We start from the raw sequence: 20,465 nt of genomic DNA, 5'->3' as shown, positions 1-20,465 counted from the left end.
CAGGGCTTTGGTGAGACCACATCTTCAGTAGTGTGTGCAGTTTTGGTCGCCTTATCTGAGGATGTTCTTGCCATGGAAGGAGTGCAGCGAAGATTCACCAGACTGATACCTGGGATGGCAGGAATGACGTATGAGGAGAGATTGGGATGATTGGGCTTGTACTCGCTGGAGTTTAGAAGAATGAGGGGATCTCATTGAAACTTATAAAATTCTGACAGGACTGGACAGACTAGATGCAGGGAGGATGTTCCCGATGATCGGGGAGTCCAGAACCAGGGGTCACAGTCCAAGGATAAGGGGTAGGCCTTTTAGGACAGAAATGAGGAGGAATTTCTCCAGAGAGTGGTGAACATGTGGAATTCTCTACCACAGAAGGCAGTAGAGGCCAATATACATTAAATATATTCAAGAAGGAGTTGGATATATTTCTTAAGGCTAAAGGGATCAAGGGGTATGGGGAGAAAGCAGGGACCAGGTACTGAATTTGGATGATCAGCCATGATCGCATTGAATGGCGGAGCAGGCTCGAGGGGCCGAATGGCCTACTCCTGCTCCTATCTTCTATGTTTCTAGCTACGGATCTCAAGTGTCAGCTTGAGTCAATTGGTAGCAACTCCACTACAGATTTAAGCAGACATGATTGAGGGAGTGCTGAGTGACATAGTATTTAGCAGCACAGAAACAGGCCACTTGGTCCAACAGGTCCATGCCAGTGTTTATGCTCCAACACAAGCTCATAGAAAAAGTTACAGCACAGAAGGAGGCCATTTTGACCCATCATGTCCGCGCCAGCCAACAACGAACCATCCAGCCTAATCCCACTTCCCAGCTCTTGGTCCGTAGCCCTGCAGGTTAGAGTATCCCAAGGGCACAAGAGCTCTCAGATGTGCCACCTTTCTGACAAGACATTAAATGAAAGCCTGGTCGGAAGTGTTGGTGGTGGGGGGGGGGGGGGGGTGGGTGGTGGAGTTCCATAGCACGCTAAGAGCGAGGAGCTTTCTCCATGTCCTGGCCAACATTCCTCCCTCAATGAACACCACGAAAAACAGATTTAGGTTCCTGGGACCTGATGGTGCACAAATTTGCTACTGCATTTATTTACAAACTGTCCCCGCATTTCAATAGGTAATTCATTGGTTGTAAAGCATTTGGGATATCAGAGGGACATGGAATGTACTGCACAAATGCTAGTGCTTGCTTTCTCATTGTTTGCACTATTTCCTACCCCCTGCCGCCTTCCCCATTCTCTTGCACAAAGATTTCATGTGTCACTCAGTTCTGCAAAATAAGTATCTGCACACTGTGTGGTAAAGAGCACCGCACTATAATTTTTTTTTAAAAACTGACTCCATATTTTCCTTTCTCATATCTATTTGAACAGAAACACAAAATGACAATTAGTATACGTCAGACATTCACATGATCAGCAGCCATCACTTCATATATGCTGCTTGCCCATTTTGAGACTGAATAACTGCAACAGGTTGGATTTATAATTAAACTGTTGTGTTCCCCGTCAGTTATAATACAATGCCTGCTGATTTTGATAAAGGTTAAAATGTTTATAAACGCCAGCAGAATCTCTGCTGACTACCCAAATATGACTAAACGACTAAAATCAAAACAAATATGGCAAACCCATCAAATCGGGCCAACAGACTAAACTTAAAGTGATCATAAAGTGAGGTTTCTCAAGTCTACACTAGTATCATAGAATGGTTACAGAACACAAGGAGGGCATTCGGCCCATCGAGCCCATGCCGGCTCTCTGCAAGAGCACTTCACAGAAATCGCAGAAACCCCACAGTGCAGATAGAGCCTGCACTGACACATATCCCACCCGATCCCCGTAACCCCACGTATTTAATCCCCCTAACACTAAGGGTCAATTTTTTTTATCATAGCCAATCAACCTAACCCGCACTTCAGTTAGTCCCACTCCTCCACCCTTTCCCCGTAGCCCTGCAAATTCCCCCCCCGCCCCTCCTCTCCCCCCCAGGTTCTTATCCAATTCCCTTTTGAAAGCCACGATTGAGTCTGCCTCTACCACCCGTTCAGGCGGTGCGTTCCAGATCCTAACCACTCGCTCTGTTTTTCCTCATGTCGCCTTTGGCTCTTTTACCAATCACCTTGAATCCGTGTCCTCTGGTTCTTGACCCTTCCGCCAATGGGAACAGTTTCTCTCCATCTACTCTGTCTAGACCCCTTTATGATTAATAAACAAAATCTGACATCTATTTAAACTAAACCATCATTCAGGTTCTTTTTAATTTGCCTCTGAAGTTTACACAACTGGTGAAGTGAAGATACATATTTTACATTCCTAGGTGAGTCATGGTGCACATGACATTCCAGTTTGTCTTCAATACAATCACAAGTTTGTCACATGCCAAGTGCAAATCATGAGAAATTTGATCTCTTGAATTTTAATAACTTAAAACCAAGAACCATTAATTCACACAGTAAAGCATACAATAATTTTAAAAAGTTCAACATACCTGTATTGCATCTTCAATGAACACAGCAGCTTGCTGAATACACAGGTCATCTGTCAATTAAAAAAAAAAAGAATTCTGATTTCTTTCATAAGAACATAAATAGGAGCTGGAGTAGGCCATTTGGCCCTTCGAGCCTGCCGATTCATCAAGATCATGGCCGATTTTCTACCTCAACTCCACCTTCCCGCATTATCCCAATTTTCCTTTAATTCCCTTTGTTCCCAAAAATTGTGTCGACCTCTGTCTTGAATATACTTAACCACTGAGCAGCCACAGCTCTCTGGGGTAGAGAATTCCAAAGATTCACAACCCTTCGAGTGAAGAAATTTCTCCTCATCTCAGTCTTAAATGGCCGACCTCTTATTCTGTGACTGTGACCCCCATGTTCCAGATTCCCCAGCCGGGGAAACATTTTCTCAGCATTAACCCTGTCAAGCCCCTTAAGAATTTTATGTTTCAATTAGATCACCTCTCATTCTTCTAAACTCTTGGGAATATAGGCCTAGTCTACTCAATCTCTCCTTCTAGGGGAATCCCCTCATCCCAGGAACCAGTCTAGTGAAGCTTTGCTGCACTCCTAAGGCAAGTATGTCTTTCCTTAGATAAGGAGACCAGAACTGTACACAGTATTCCAGGTGTGGCATCACCAATGCCCATCCCTTTGTAACAGAAGCTAACAACATTTGCTTTCCTAATTGCTTGCTGTACTTGTATGAAAAGCAGATCAACTCATTTACCAGAATTGAAACCAATCTATATTTTACATTACTAATCACATCTTTTTTTTTTTTTTTTAAAGATCTCTTTAAAAAAAGTTATAAAAGTTCTCAGCACTAAAGTCAATGTCTTTTTTTTTTAATGCATGTATGCAGTCATGCTGCAAAAAAAAACCCACGCACACACTACCTAATCCAGGCACCAAGTCCAATGGGCCAGTGTCAGATTTAGAATAGTTACAACTTGCACAAAACAGCCATTTCCCCAAAAATAGATATTGCTTCATATGCAATTTCACAAAGTCGAAAATCAGCAATTGCTATAATTAGAAAGAAATTACTTGGAAACAGACTAAATTGCAGGGTCATTGGGGGGGGGGGGGGGGGGGGGGGGGGGGGGGGGGAGAAGCCCAAGCTGTGGAACTAAATTAGACAGCTCTGTCAAAAAAGAGCCAGCACAGGTACGATTGGCCAAATGTCCTCCTTCTGTGCTGCAAGATTCTATGAGGAGTGCTCCTTCAAGCCCCACAAAGAAAGTCTACGGCCTCTACTGCCCACGTCCCCACCGTGACACCCTGGCAATCTCCCTCCCCCAGCGACCTACATGAATGCCCGCTGCCACTAGTCTGCCTGATTGGTACCAGTACCTGGCAAATAATATTGGCCAAGCTTCCCACAGAGACTCCGGCTCCCAGACCATTTCCTGCCTGGGAATCAATATTCCCCCTTGAATGATATTTCTACATGCAACCACTTAATAGTTTTGGCATACAGTCTCAAGAACATACCACCACTTTTGCAATTCAATTTAAATTGTCAAGAGTCTGGACATTGGTTAGTGAGGAGGCACCAATCAGATCACAATTCAGACAACCATGACAAAGCAATCATCCAGCTCCAACACACTTAATGCAGCAGAGGTAACATGGAAAGTAGCCCCGTATTCCAGAAGAGATTTGCATAGGCTGTCCCATAGAGTATGAGTAAGCTTGCAGGGAACATAAAAACTGACTGTAAAAGCTTTTAGATATGTGAAGAGAAAAAGATTGGTGAAGTCAAGCGTAGGTCCCTTGCAGTCAGAATCAGGGGAATTTATAATGGAGAACAAAGAAATGGCAGACCAATTAAATACATACTTTGGTTCTGTCTTCACAAAGGAGGACACAAATAACCTCCCAGAGATGTCGGGGAACATAGGGTCTAATGACAGGGAGGAACCGATAGAAATCAGTGTTTGTAGGGAAATGGTGTTAGGGAAATTGATGGGATTGAGGGCCGATAAATCCCCAGGGCCTGATAATCTACATCCTAGGGCACTTAAGGAAGTGGCCCTAGAAATAGTAGATGCATTGCTGATAATCTACCAACATTCGATAAGACTCTGGAACAGTACCCATGGATTGGCGGGTAGCTAATGTTACCCCACTGTTCAAAAAGGGTGGTAGAGAGAAAACGGGGAATTATAGACCGGTAAGCCTGACATCGGTAGTGGGGAAAATGCTAGAGTCCATTATAAAGGATGTAATAGCAGAGCACTTGGAAAAAAGTGACCATGGATTTACAAAAGGTAAATCGTGCTTGACTAATCTACCAGAATTGTTTGAGGATGTAACTGGTAAAATAGATAAGGGAGAACCAGTGGATGTGGTGTATTTGGATTTTCAAAAGGCTTTCGATAAGGTCCCGCATAAGAGATTAGCGTGTAAAATTAAGGCACATGGGATTGGGGGCAAGGTATTGACTTGGATAGAGAACTGGTTGGCAGACATAAAGCAAAGAGTTGGAATAAACGGGTCTTTTTCCAAGTGGCAGGCAGTGTCTAGTGGGGTACCGCAGGGATTGGTCCTAGGACCCCAGCTAGTCACAATATATATTAATGATCTGGACGAGGGAACTAGATGTAATATCTCCAAGTTTGCAGATGACACAAAGCTGGGTGGGCGTGTGTGCTGCGAGGAGGATACAGAGAAACTCCAGTATGATTTGGACAGGTTGGGTGATTGGGCAGAAGCATGGCAGATGCAATATAACGTGGATAAATGCGAGGTTATCCACTTTGGTGTCAAAAACAGGAAGGCAGATTATCTGAATGGCAATAGATTGGGAGAAGGGGAAGTGCAACAAGACCTGGGTGTCCTTGTGCACCAGTCGCTGAAGGTAAGCATGCAGGTGCAGCAGGCGGTTAAGAAGGCAAATATGGTATGTTGGCCTTCGTAGCGAGAGGGTTTGAGTACAGGAACAAGGATGTCTTGCTGCAGTTGTACAGGGCCTTGGTGAGACCACACCCTGAGTATGGTGTGCAGTTTTGGTCACCTTATCTGAGGAAGATGTTCTTGCCATGGAAGGAGTGCAGCGAAGATTCACTAGGCTGATACCTGGGATGGCAGAAATGACATATGAGGAGAGATTGAGTCGATTGGGCTTGTACTCGCTGGAGTTTAGAAGAATGAGAGGGGATCTCATTGAAACTTATAAAATTCTAACAGGACTAGACAGACTAAATGCTGGAAGGATGTTCCCGATGGTCAGGGAGTCCAGAACCAGGGGTCACAGTCTAAGGGGTAAGCCATTTAGGACAGAGATGAGGAGGAATTTCTTCACCGAGAGTGGTGAACCTGTGGAATTCTCCAGCAAAGGCGGCAGTAAAGGCCAATTCATTAAATATATTCAAGAAGGAGTTAGATATATTTCTTAAGGCTAAAGGGATCAAGGGATATGGAGAGAAGGCAGGAACAGGGTACTGAATTTGGATGATCAGCCATGATCTCATTGAATGGCGGAGCAGGCTCGAGGGGCCGAATGGCCTACTCCTGTTTCTGTTTCCTACAGAGCTTGCATATTGGAGCAGCTTAAATCAAAACCTTACTGCAATTACCAAACAGAACATAAAGTACTTCAATGCGTTAGCGTAGATTACCACCCATCCCCTTCTCCCATTAGTCAACCCAATGTCCTGACACATGAGGCCCATCACCCTGGTCAGCAGTTTTCCAACCAAACTACTGAGGAATCTATTCAAATAAAAATATGGAGTGCACACTTTTCCCTCATGTGGGCACACCCCACTTACTCTTGCCCAGACACGTCAACAAGAGCCAAGGGACCTGCCTCCTCTCAATCCCCCCCCCCCCCAAACTGTACATGGAAGTACAGCTGGGGTTCAAATTATACATTTCAGAGCACACAAGTGTCTCACTGCTTAGCAAGCTAGAACCACCTTAGCCCCGAGGGAACTGGCATGTATGGCTGTTGGGTGTGGGAAGAGTGCAGCCCCTAATGACAAGTCCCAATAGCCAAGGTTGGCTGTTCAATCATCAATGCAGACTTGCTGGGAAAAATGGCATGTTTCTATGCTTTAACATTGCAATATTCACATAATATTCTGAAGTGCTGGCACTATTCGAAGAAAGGCAGGGGAGTTCTCCCCAGTGTCCAGGCCAACATTTATCCCCAAGCCAGGGAATGGGATAAATATTTAGAAAAAAATTGCAGGGATGTGGGGAAGAGCAGAGGAGTGGGACTAACTGGATTCCTCTTTGACAGAGCCAGCATAGACTCAATGGACCAAATGGCCTCCTTCTGTGCTGTACTATTCAATGATTCTATAAATAAACAGATTGTCATTATTTCATTACTGTTTTAATGTGTGCAAATTGGCTGTCATGTTTCCTACATTACAACAGTGACTACACTTCAGAAAAACTTAATTGACTAAAGCGCTTTGGGATGTCCAGAGATGCGAGATATAAATACAGCAATCAACTCAAGCTTCCTTGCACCACCTGCCTGTGAGAACTAAGTAGTCACTAAACAGGTTTGAGCCCTCACTGGGCAAACAGCAGGTTCCAGAAACTCCTCCCATATTGCATGGTGAGCAATACACCTCATTGTAAAACATGCAAGTGGATTGCCACCATTTTCCTGACCACAACATGAATACACACGATACCCCACTGAATACTGGTTGCACCCTATTGGACATGCAGGGTTTAATCAGCAGTTTAACACTCTGCAACCTAAAGGTTTAAGACACTGAACCCTGGATATAAAAACCATTTGTAAATGTGGCCTCCAGGTATCTGCTTCCTTGGAGCTGTTGACAAAACCTTTGAGGGTTGTAGACATCAGCTATATAACAAAACATTTTCCTTCAGCATGGCTGAAAAGCCTATGCAGCACAGCTTGAAATGTGCCAGCTACTCTGATGATCCAAGTCCAATGTCATTTACTGGGATTGTGTGTCACCAACTGCTTAACCCAGGTTCTTACGCAAGGTGCATAGCATAAACTTGCCCTCCAGAGTACAGAATGGCAGGCAAGTGTCAGCGAGACCATTCATTCCTAGCAATCATTTCCACTTTTTGCCCCAAATCCACCTCACAGCTTAGTCCTAGATTTCATACAATCCAGAGAAAGCCCTTCTGTTGCATGCCTAGGAGCTTTGAAACAGGAGCTTGGACACACATCATGTACGCCACAAGTTGGAATCGCATTGGGACCTTCGCCCTTCATTGAAGAGAAAAAAAATTGAAGAGACCAGACAGACAGCAAGACCCCAAAATTTTCTTCCTTACATAGATCAGCCAAAGTTCATGTTAAAGTTAGCATCCAGCAAGGTAATGACTGAGGGATAAAAAAAAGCCCTTGTATCTTAAATTATATCTTGGAGAGCCTCTCCCTACCTTTGAACAGCAGTTAGCCAATAGTGCAAGATGACATGGGGAACATATTAAATGCACATCACCTGAAAGATGTTTCAGCAAGTGCCTGGAACAATAACCAACACTTTGATGAAAATAACTAATAGGATGAATGATTCTGCTTCACTCATCTTTGGATGACGACGACGACAAGCTTAATAAGTTTCCAATCTACCCCGACACAACTCCAAGCTAAAAGATCACATGCTCAGGTAAAATCCAAAATTCAGCCATGTACTCCCAAAGCTGCCAGCTGCTAATCCAGCTGGATAAAAGTCTTCCAAACAGAATGTCTTTTTCTAATAAGTCACTAGGATAATGCCAGACATGAGGAAATAAATAAGAAAGTTAAGAACAAGGGGCCAGAGATACAATAGTTTTAGAAGCGAGGGAATGAGAAACCTCTTCGGAGGGTGTGGAATTCACTTCGAGAGTTAGTGGTTGAGGCAGAAGCGAAGTTAATATTCAAGATTGAATTGGATTGAAGAGGATAGGTGGATGATTGGAAAAGGATGTTAAAGGAAATGAGAGCAGGGTGGGTAAATGGGAGGAGAACTATTTGCTCACATGGAGGGTAAACATCAACTGGTTGGGTGTTGTAACTATGTATAACTCAACAATAAGTGCCAATCCCTAGTTGTTGTTAGAAGTTTATGAAAAGTCAAAAAAAAGTCAAGATACTGGTTTACCACAAACAATTCAACCCAAGTAACAAAAAATACACAAGTTTTTAAATTAAAGAAGCCAGTATTACTTGACTCACTTCTTCCCCACCCTCCACCCCCAGCATTGCGTTCCTCCACACACACAGCTCCCAATACCTGGAGCACAAAATTCTAGGCTGACACGCTTGTGCAGTGGTACAGGAGCACTGCACAGTCGGAAGTGCCGTCTTTCGGATGAAAAGTTAAACCGAGGCCCAGTTTGCTCTTGCAGGTGGACGTAAAAGATCCCATAGTGAAAAGCAGGAGTTATCCCCCAGTGTCCTGACCAATATTTATCCCTCAATCAACATCACTAAAAACAGATTATCTGGTCATTACCACATTGCTGTTTGTGGGAGCTTGCCGAGGGCAAATTGGCTGCCGTGTTTCCCACATTACAACAGTGACTACACGTCAAAAAGTACTTCATTGGACGTAAAGCGCTTTAGGGCCTCCGGTGGTCCTGAAAGCCAGTATACAAATGCAAATCTAACTTTCTTATCTTCACCACCCCTCCCTCCTCCTCAGTCCCTTGTCCACCCCCCTCCCTTGGCTCCTTCACTGCCCAGCCCCCCATCCCAAGTCCCTTGGCTCCTTCACTACCCTCTCCCAAGTCCCTTGGCTCCTTCACTGCCCTCCCTCCCCAGTCCCTTGGCTCATTCACTGCCCGCCCGCCCTCCCGTCACGTGGCTCCTTCACTGCCCCCCTGCCCCCACCACCACCACCCTCTCCCTAGTCCTTTGGCTCCTTCACTCAGCCCCCAACCCCCCTCTCTCCCCCCAGTCCCTTGGCTCCTTCACTCAGCCCCCCCTCCCTTGGCTCCTTCACTCAGCACCCCCCTCTCTCCCTCACTCAGCCTCAGCCTCCACCTCCCCCCTCCCCTGGCTCCTTCACTCAGCACCGCCCCCCCCACCCACCCTCTCCCAGTCCCTTGGCTCCTTCACTCAGCCCCCCTCTCCCCCAGTCCCTTGGCTCCTTCACTCAGCCCCCCCCTCCCTTGGCTCCTTCACTCAGCCCCCCCCTCCCTTGGCTCCTTCACTCAGCACCCCCCTCTCCCCTGGCTCCCTCACTCAGCCTCCCCTGGCTCCTTCACTCAGCCCCTCCCCAGTCTCCTTCACTCAGCAACCCACCACCCCCCCTCTCCCCAGTCCCTTAGCTCCTTCACTCAGCCCCCCAACCCCCCTCTCTCCCCCCCCAGTCCCTTGGCTCCTTCACTCAGCCCCCCCTCCCTTGGCTCCTTCACAGCACCCCCCTCTCTCCCTCACTCAGCCTCCACCTCCCCCCGCTCCTTCACTCAGCACCGCCCCCCCCACCCACCCTCTCCCCAGTCCCTTGGCTCCTTCACTCAGCCCCCCTCTCTCCCCAGTCCCTTGGCTCCTTCACTCAGCCCCCCCCCTCCCTTGGCTCCTTCACTCAGCACCCCCCTCTCCCCTGGCTCCCTCACTCAGCCTCCCCTGGCTCCTTCACTCAGCCCCTCCCCAGTCTCCTTCACTCAGCACCCCACCACCCCCCCTCTCCCCAGTCCCTTAGCTCCTTCACTCAGCCCCCCAACCCCCCTCTCTCCCCAGTCCCTTAGCTCCTTCACTCAGCCCCCCAACCCCCCTCTCTCCCCAGTCCCTTGGCTCCTTCACTCAGCACCCCACTCTCTCCCCTGGCTCCCTCACTCAGCCTCCCCCCCCCTCCCTCCCCAGTCCCCTGACTCCTTCACTCAGCCCCCCTCTCTCCCCCCAGTCCCTTGGCTCCTTCACTCAGCCCCCCCTCCCTTGGCTCCTTCACTCAGCACCCCACTCTCTCCCCTGTCTCCCTCACTCAGCCTTCCCCCCCCCCTCTCTCTCCCCCCTGGCTCCCTCACTCAGCACCCCACCACCCCCCCTCTCCCCAGTCCCTTAGCTCCTTCACTCAGCCCCCCAACCCCCCTCTCTCCCCAGTCCCTTGGCTCCTTCACTCAGCACCCCACTCTCTCCCCTGGCTCCCTCACTCAGCCTCCCCCCCCCCTCCCCAGTCCCCTGACTCCTTCACTCAGCCCCCCTCTCTCCCCCCAGTCCCTTGGCTCCTTCACTCAGCCCCCCCTCCCTTGGCTCCTTCACTCAGCACCCCACTCTCTCCCCTGTCTCCCTCACTCAGCCTTCCCCCCCCCTCTCTCTCCCCCCTGGCTCCCTCACTCAGCCTCCCCCCCCCCTCCACAGTCCCCTGACTCCTTCACTCAGCCCCCCTCTCTCCCCCCAGTCCCTTGGCTCCTTCACTCAGCCCCCCCTCCCTTGGCTCCTTCACTCAGCACCCCACTCTCTCCCCTGTCTCCCTCACTCAGCCTCCCCCCCCTCTCTCCCCCCTGGCTCCTTCACTCAGCACCCCCCTCCCCAGTCCCCTGACTCCTTCACTCAGCACCCCACCACCACCCCTCTCCCCAGTCCCCTGGCTCCTTCACTCAGCCACCCCCCACCCAGTCCCCTGGCTCCTTCACTCAGCACCCCCTCCCCAGTCCCCTGGCTCCTTCACTCAGCCACCCCCCACCCAGTCCCCTGGCTCCTTCACTCAGCCACCCCCCACCCAGTCCCCTGGCTCCTTCACTCAGCCACCCCCCACCCAGTCCCCTGGCTCCTTCACTCAGCCACCCCCCACCCAGTCCCCTGGCTCCTTCACTCAGCCACCCCCCACCCAGTCCCCTGGCTCCTTCACTCAGCCACCCCCCACCCAGTCCCCTGGCTCCTTCACTCAGCCACCCCCCACCCAGTCCCCTGGCTCCTTCACTCAGCCACCCCCCACCCAGTCCCCTGGCTCCTTCACTCAGCCACCCCCCACCACCTCTCTCCAGTCCCCTGGCTCCTTCACTCAGCACCCCCCACCCCCTCTCCCCAGGCTCCTTCACTCAGCACCCTCCCCTCCCCTGGCTCCTTCACTCAGCACCCCCTCCTCCTCCTCTCCCCAGTCCCCTGGCTCCTTCACTCAGCCACCACCACCTCTCCCCAGTCCCTTGGCTCCTTCACTCAGCCAGCCCCCTATAGCTAGACTTGCTCGCTGTACCTAGTTGACTGCTACTACTGCTGCTGTTGCGGCTGCGGCTGCTACTGCTCCTGGGTCCCGACGAATCCGATCTCCGGCTTTCCTCATTTGCATCGATGTTGTACCAGGACGAGCTGCTGCGTCGGAGAAGCGCGTCGGTCTCCATCAGTGCTGACTTTTCGCTGGGAGAAAAAAATTGGATGGAAAACTCTTATTTTAAAATAAAATCCACAAGAACACACAAACTATTTGCTTCAAAGTAATTCCTCCTTGTGACTAAGCCCAACCACTGCGCACATGTGGCTGAAAAGTTTGCAAAACAAGTTTCACTAACTTTTCCCCCCGCCCCCCGTGCGCTCCCAGCTCGAACTTCCGCTGCTCAGACTCGGAAAAGTTGACTCCAAACTTTTCCTCAGCCACTCGCACCACCCAAGCGCTTTAATCAGTGGCAACGCCTCCAGTGCGCATGCGCTCGGCCGCCGGCATCCTGGGAGTTGTAGTTTTTGATGACGCGCCGCTGCCAGCCCGCGGGGCGGGGCGCCTCGCCCGGCTGGACTACAACTCCCAGCGCGCCCTGCGCCAACGCCCCCGAGCGGTAGGAAGGGGCGGCGAAATATCACCTGCTCCCAGGTAAAACGCTCAATTCTTTCTACAATACCAATTGGGATGAGATTGTCATCAGTCCTAACCGAGTAAGAAAAAGAAAGCACTTGCATTTTATATCGCACCTTTCAATAATACAATACAAATCGCTTTATTGGCATGATAAGGTACATCTTATGTTGCCAAAGCATCAAAATACATTTATGGTTGAACACATAAACGCGGTTCCATTCATACAGTGTATAAACAGGTATATCCCTGAGTTTATAAATATATTTTCGCCTTGTTTATATATACTCTTGTCTTAGTTTACTGGTTGTCCCTCTGTTCATGGCAAGCTGTAACATAGTGTGCCGCCAGTGTTACACAGCTTCTCTCCTCCCCCAGTAGGAATGGGAGTTTTTGGTTGTCAGTCAGATTTCTGAATTCAGGGCATATTTGTGAGAATTTTTGATAGAAATTCTCTCTGATGCCCTGATATTTTCCACAGGCTGTGAGGAAGTGCATCTCTGTCTCAACTACTCCCTGACTGCAGTGAGAGCATATCCTGTCTTCTCTTGGCAGCCTGGTCTGCCTGTGTCTGCCTTTTTCGATCGCGAGGCTATGTTCGCTAAGTCTGTACCTTGTCAAGGTTCTTCTCAGTTTGTTATCCTTTACCATGGTCAGGTAATCAGCTATGTTGTATTGTCTGTTTAGGGCCAAGTAGCAATTGAGTTTGCTTTGGGTTTTTGTTGTTTCTGCCCAATATGACAGATATTTTTCCTTTTGCTTAGCGACGATTGTGTTGGGTCGAATTCTTTGTGTTACCCTGTCACTGTCCTGGGGCTGGTTATTGTTAGTATTGTTATTAGTTACTTTATTGAGTCCCAGGACTAGTTGACTGAGGGTATTCTTCTTTATGGTCAGCTCTTGGCATTTCAGGGCGTCGTAGTGATAGCATTGGGGGTTGCTCATTTGTAGGTGATTCCAAAATTTGGTGGCTCTTTTTTGGATAGTGATTATTAATGGGTATTGGCCTAGTTCCGCCCTGCATGCGTTGTTTACTGTTTTCCTTTGAGTCCGGAGGATACTTTTACAGAATTCCGCATGTAGGATCTCAATTGGGTGTTTGTCCCATTTTGCAAAATCTTGTTGTGTTAGTGGTCCCCAGACCTCACTGCCATAGAGTGCAATTGGTTCAATTACTGATTTGAAAATTTTGAGCCAAATGCTAATTGGGATTTCTATTTGGATTGATTTTTTGATGGCATAGAAAGCCCTTCTTGCTTTCTCTTTCAGTTCATTCACAGCCAGTTTGAAGTTTCCCGTAGAACTGATTTTTAAGCCCAAGTATGTGTAGTGAGTGGTTTGTTCAATTTTGGTTGTTCCTACTGTGAAATTTATTGTGGGTCCATGTTGTTTGGATCTTTGCTGGAACACAAGGACTTTGGTTTTTTGGGGATTTATTGTCAGGGCCCAAGTCTGGCAGTACGACTCCAGCAGGTCCAGGTTCTGCTGTAGACCCTCCTTAGTTGGTGACAGCAGAACCAGGTCATCGGCATAGAGGAGGAATTTAACCTTGGATTCATATAGGGTGAGGCCGGGTGCTGTAGATTGTTCAAGTAGTTTTGCCAATCCATTAATGTAAATATTAAAGAGTGTCGGTGAGATTGGCGAGCCCTGCGTCACCCCCCGCCCCTGTGGGAAGTATTTTGTTTGTTTGTCTCCAATTTTAACTGCACATTTATTGTTTGTATACATTGATTTAATTACATCATATGTTTTACCTCCTACCCTGCTTTCGATAAGTTTCAGGAATAAACCGTCATGCCAGATGGAGTCGAAAGCCTTCTGGAAATCTACAAAGCATGCGTAGATTTTGCTTTTGTTATGGTGAACGTGTTTGTCAATTAGGGTCTGTAGGGTGAAGATATGATCGGATGTTCTATAGTTTGGCAGGAATCCAATTTGGCTTTTACTCAAGACATTGTGCTCTTCAAGGAAGTTTATAAGTCTTTTGTTTATGATGCTACAGAATACCTTCCCCAGGTTACTGTTTACACAGATGCCTCGATAGTTGTTTGGGTCGATTTTGTCCCCACTTTTGTATATGGGTGTTATGAGTCCTTTGTTCCAGATGTCAGGGAAATAACCGACACTCAGAACCAAGTTGAAGAGTTTTAGGATAGCCAGTTTCAGTTTGTCGTCTGCGTGTTTAATCATCTCGTTTAGTATGCCGTCTGTCCCGCAAGCTTTTCCTGGTCGCAGGTCCTTGAGTTTTTCAAGAAGTTCTTTTTCTGTTATTATGGCGTCTAGCGGGTTTTGGTTATCTTTTATGGCCATTTCAAGCTTTTCAAGTTTTTTGCGTATTTGGTGTTGCTCTGGTCCTAGTGTGTTTTTCTGGTATAATTTTTCAAAGTGGTTTACCCATGTGTCCCCATTTTGAATGGACAAATCGTCGTGTTGTTTTTTGTGTAGTGTTTTCAAGTTGTCCCAGAAACAATTCGACTCAATGGATTCCTCCATGGAGCTGAGTGTATTCTTAATAAATTGCTCTTTTTTGGTCCTGAGTGTGTTTCTGTATTGTGTTAGCGTCTGACAATAAGTAAGGCGTAATTCCTCGTTTTCTGGATGTCTGTGTTTTTGGTTTGATAGTTTTCTAAGTTTCACGACTTCAGGACCAAGCCCCAAAGCGCTTTACAGCCAATTAAGTACTCTTCAGGAAACGCAGCAGCCAAATAGCCCACAGCAAGCTCCCACAAACAGCAATTTTGACAATGACCGGATAATCTTGTTTTTTTTTTCTCAAGTGATGTTAATTGAGGGATAAGTTTTGGCCAGGAGACTAAACCCGTTTTAAAGGGAGACGAACAAACCACTCCAAATTATAAATAAAACAAAAGGAAATGTAGCAAATCAAATCAAAAATGTTGTTGCCCAGTCTACTGTGCACTCCAGTCCCTCCGGTGCCATCGAAATCCAGGTAAATGCTACATTGTAGGCGGATCGCCTAGCCAAACTAACGAGGATGGTCTGACACCCGTGCAAAACATCACACCCACACCCATAATTTTAATTCCAATCAAAGAAATGCAGTGATTCATGCTTGAGGTTGACATTAATGAATTAAAATATTCAACTTACTATCAATGTTTTGATGGTGTTCCTTTATCTCCATAGTTATACTGTTCAAGACTGTTGCAGTCTTTATACTTCTACTTTTGTTTTAGGAATAGTTGCGGGAGCCATTTGATGACATTTTGAAGAAAAATGGACTTCAAAACAAGCTGCAGTTGGAGTTGGAGTCACAGGCTAGACGATTTAACATCTGTCCTGACAAATAAAACGAAATTGCAATTGTTGGAAATCTGCATTAAAAACAGAATATCCTGAAAATGCACAAAACATCTATCACTATTTGTAAAGACAGAAGCCAAGTTATTATGCTGGGTATAAAAAGTGGTCTAAACCCAAACTGCTGTTAATGTTTTTCTCTTGACAATTGCTGAGGGGCCAATTGTGTATTTCCAACAGTTCCTGATCTTTTTATCTTTTAAATACATAATGATATTTTTTGTGGATGAAAGAGAAGACTTTCATTTATAGAGTGCCTTCTCACATCTTTCAGAAATATCTCTCAGCACTTCACAGGCAATGAATTACTTCAAAATGTAGAGACTTGTTACAGAGGCAAATGCAACAGGAATGTTGCACACAGAAAGATGCACAAACAGCAATGAGATGAGTGACTAATTTGTTTTTGATGGTGTTGGTTGAAGGACTTGTTTTGAAGTCCATTTTTCTTCAAAATGTCATCAAATGGCTCCCGCAACTATTCCTAAAACAAAAGTAGAAGTATAAAGACTGCAACAGTCTTGAACAGTATAACTATGGAGATAAAGGAACACCATCAAAACATTGATAGTAAGTTGAATATTTTAATTCATTAATGTCAACCTCAAGCATGAATCACTGCATTTCTTTGATTGGAATTAAAATTATGGGTGTGGGTGTGATGTTTTGCACGGGTGTCAGACCATCCTCGTTAGTTTGGCTAGGCGATCCGCCTACAATGTAGCATTTACCTGGATTTCGATGGCACCGGAGGGACTGGAGTGCACAGTAGACTGGGCAACAACATTTTTGAACCACTGCAGTCCGTGTGGTGAAGGTACTCCCACAGTGCTGTTAGGTAGTGAGTTCCAGGATTTTGACCCAGCGATGATGAAGGATCGGCGATATACTTAGTCTAACATCTGTTGTGGGAAAATTATTGGAATCTTTAAGGACAGAGTGACTGAGCACTTAGAGAAATTGAGCTGATTAGAGAGAACTGTTGAGTCTGTATGTTCCAGTTAGGTTTAGGATCAATCACTGGACACAGACAACAAGAATAACTTTTAACAGGCCTTTACTATTCGAAGGTCAGGGCTGACCTGCCCAGCAAATCCTTGCACAACACTTATATACCGGTGTGGTCACCACCGGTATTACAGTATTACAGTATACAGCAGCCAAGAGAAAGTAGTACATCTCTTAAGGTAGTTCTCTTAAGGTGGAACAGGTTACATACACCACAAGAACCAACATGGGTTTGTAAAGGGTAGGTCATAAACCTAATAGAATTTTTTGAGAAAGTAACTAAATTACCAGACAGAGGAATGTCTATGGATGCAGTTTATATGGACTTCCAGAAGGCACTTGATAGAGTTTCTCATAAGAGACTGTTAGCTAAAAATAAATCTCATGGAATTGAAGGCAAATTATTGACCTGGTTATGAGATTAGTTAGGTGGTAAAAGGCAGAGAGTAGGGATAATGGGTATGTAGTCGAATTGGAAGGAAGTGACTAGTGGTGTCCCACAAGGTTCAGTTATTTATGCGCAAATGGTACAGCAACATCAGATGAGGGACAGATGCGTGGTAAGTGCAAAGGTTGCTATCTGAGATGTGCCACTTCACCGTGAGCTTCGCAAAAATAGAATCTTGCTGCCTGCCTCACCATTGACTGGTGTGAAGTTGTTGTATTTGCAGGGTAGATAAAAACTAAATTCGTCAATGTCAAGACTAAGTACCTTTTTAATGACACAATTACTGCAAATCAACCTCTCTGGCACTGAAAATTAACTATTACAAGTGTGGTGTCTCTATTCTTCAGTTATTGTTGATTTAAAGAATGTAAAATTATAAATTATATTTTTAAACTTTTCCTTTGTCTCTTTTTTCTCTCTCTTAATCCAATCCGTTCTCTCTATGTACCTGATTTGACATTGAATTCACCCACTCTAATTTATACTTCCTTCTCTCTCAGTCCTTGCACAGTTTATTTTGCAATCCTTCAATCTGATTAGTTAAGGAGATACACAGTTGCTTCGCCTTGTTCACTCGTGTCCCAGATGCCTGTTTTCCCCTTTTTGCAACGTTTTCAGCTCGCACTTTCAGCAACTTGCCACCCAAAAAATGTAAAAACCTAAACACACAAGGGCAAGTCTAACTGCAACAGCAGATGCCATTAGATGCCCTGCCACAGCAAATTCTGGGCCAACAAAATCAATTATTGCTTCATCCCTAGCTATTGGGTAACGACAGGATCCTACTGTAGTTTGAATCTGAATTAAAATATTCCAATGGATGACTTTGGAAAAAAATCTTTCCACATATGCGTTGCTTGTGCACTTTTCCTCATCCACTTCTAATTTAGAAAGAGACAACCTTAAGCTCGTAGATTCTTTCTCCAAATAAGAAAAAGAGGAAGATTGAGGTCCTAAAAGCTGAATATAGGGAGTTAGGAGGTAAATAAAAAAATAGGACCTCAAAGGTAGTAATCTCAGGATTGCTACCAGTGCCACGTGCTAGTCAGAGTAGAAATAGAAGGATATTTCAGATGAATACGTGGCTAGAGGAATGGTGCAAGGGGGAGGGATTCAAATTCCTGGGACATTGGAACCAGTTCTGGGGAGGTGGGACCAGTACAAACTGGGCGGTTTGCACCTGGGTGGTGTTATGTTCATAAATAAATAGACGTTTTATTATGAACAGCTAGCTTGAGCTAGTCATTTATTCAGCCATGTGGACTAGTGTACAGCATCCATCTTGATTACTGCCTTGTGGGTAGCCCCTTACTAAAACATACAGCTCCACCTAGTGTACAATTCTAGAATGACATGTTACTGATCATTACAGGTGGGACCGGAATCAATGTCCTAGGGGGAGTGTTTGCTAGTGCTGTTGGGGAGGGTTTAAACTAAAATCGCAGGGGGTTGCGAACCTGTGCAGGGAGACAGAGGAAAGGGAAACAAGGATAGAAACAAAAGACAGGAAGGAGAAAAGCAAAAGTGGAAGGCAGAGAAATCAAGGGTGTAAATCAAACAGGGCCACAGTAAATAATAATTCTAAAAGGACTAAGAGTGTTAAAAAATCAAGCCTGAAGGCTTTGTGTCTTAATGCGAGGAGCATTCATAATAAGGTGGATGAATTAGCTGCGCAAATAGATGTAAACGGATATGATATAATTGGGATTACGGAGACATGGCTCCAGGATGACCAAGTCTGGGAATTCAACATCCATGGGTATTAAATATTCAGGAAGGACAGGAAAAAAGGAAAAGGAGGTGGGGTAGCATTGCTAGTTAAAGAGATTAACACAATAGTAAGGAAGGATATTAGCTCTGATGATGTGGAATCTGTATGGGCAGAGCTGAGAAATACCAAGGGGCAGAAAACGTTAGTGGGAGTTGTATACAGACCTCCAAACAGTAATGTTGAGGTTGGGGATGGCATTAAATGGGAAATTAGAGACGCATGCAATAAGGGCACAGCAGTTATCATGGGTGACTTTAATCTACATATAGATTGGGCTAACCAAATTAGTAACAATACTGTGGAGGAGGAATTCCTGGAGTGTATACGGGATGGTTTCCTAGACCAATATGTCGAGGAAACAACTAGAGATCAGGCCATCTTAGACTGGGTATTATGTAATGAGAAAGGATTAATTAACAATCTTGTTCTGCGAGGCCCCTTGGGGAGGAGCAATCATAATATGATAGAATTATTCATTAATCTGAAGAGTGAAGCAGTTGACTCAGAGAATAGGGTCCTGAATTTAAATAAAGGAAACTACAATGGTATGAGGCACGAGTTGGCTAGGATGGATTGGGGAACATTACTTAAAGGGTTGACGGTGGATAGGCAATGGCAAACATTTAAAGATCGCATGGATGAACTACAGAATTTGTTCATCCCTGTTTGGCATAAAAATAAAACAAAAAAGGTAACTCAACCGTGGCTAACAAGGGAAATTAGGGATAGCATAAGATTCAAGGAGAGGACAGATAATTTGGCCAGAAAAAGCAGCAAACCTGAGGATTGGGAGCAGTTTAGGATTCAGCAAAGGAGGACAAAGGGATTAATTAAGAGGGGGGAAATAGATTGAGAGTAAGCTTGTAGGGAACATAAAAACTGACTGTAAAAGCTTCTATAGATATGTGAAGAGAAAAAGATTGGTGAAGTCAAGCATAGGTCCCTTGCAGTCAGAATCAGGGGAATTTATAATGGGGAACAAAGAAATGGCAGACCAATTAAATACATACTTTGGTTCTGTCTTCACAAAGGACACAAATAACCTCCCAGAGATGTCGGGGAACATAGGGTCTAATGAGAGGGAGGAATTGAATGAAATCAGTATTTGTAGGGAAATGGTGTTAGGGAAATTGATGGAATTGAAGGTCAATAAATCCCCAGGGCCTGATAATCTACATCCTAGGGTACTTAAGGAAGTGGCCCTAGAAATAGTAGATGCATTGCTGATCATCTTCCAACATTCAATGGAACCTGGAACAGTTCCCATGGATTGGAGGACAGCTAATGTTACCCCACTGTTCAAAAAAGGTGATAGAGAGAAAACGGGGCATTATAGACCGATAAGTCTGACATCGGTAGTGGGGAAAATGCTAGAGTCCATTATAAAAGATGTAATAGCAGAGCACTTGGAAAACAGTGACAGGATCGGACAAAGTCAACATGGAATTACAAAAGGTAAATCATGCTTGACTAATCTACTGGAATTATTTGAGGATATAACTGCTAGGATAAGGGAGAACCAGTGGATGTGGTGTATTTGGACTTTCAGAAGGCTTTTGATAAGGTCCCGCATAAGAGATTAGCATGCAAAGTTAAAGCACACGGGATTGGGGGTAAAGTACTTTCTTGGATAGAGAACTGGTTGGCGGACAGGAAGCAAAGAGTTGGAATAAATGGGTCTTTT

General features: G+C 45.7%; 1 protein-coding gene across 2 annotated transcripts in view; it reads right to left on the bottom strand.

The window, feature by feature from the left end:
- tpcn2 (two pore segment channel 2) overlaps positions 1–12,059 on the bottom strand; it is a 65,277-nt gene extending 53,218 nt beyond the window's left edge. For both annotated transcript variants that reach the window (XM_086008187.1, XM_086008188.1), the window contains exons 1-3: positions 11,953–12,059; positions 11,640–11,800; positions 2,499–2,548 (exon numbers count right to left, since the gene is read on the bottom strand). In XM_086008187.1, the coding sequence (XP_085864313.1) occupies positions 2,499–2,548; positions 11,640–11,784 (195 nt within the window). In that variant the 5' untranslated portion in view covers positions 11,785–11,800; positions 11,953–12,059. The remainder of the gene's footprint in view (positions 1–2,498; positions 2,549–11,639; positions 11,801–11,952) is intronic.
- Positions 12,060–20,465: the final 8,406 nt, after the last annotated feature.

This window comes from Somniosus microcephalus, chromosome 15 (assembly GCF_052327205.1).
Source record: "Somniosus microcephalus isolate GS21.2 chromosome 15, FLI_Smic_1.0, whole genome shotgun sequence".
Lineage (NCBI taxonomy): Eukaryota > Metazoa > Chordata > Chondrichthyes > Squaliformes > Somniosidae > Somniosus > Somniosus microcephalus.
Note: the sequence above shows the minus strand (reverse complement) of the source record. Positions and strands in the feature narration are given on the sequence as shown.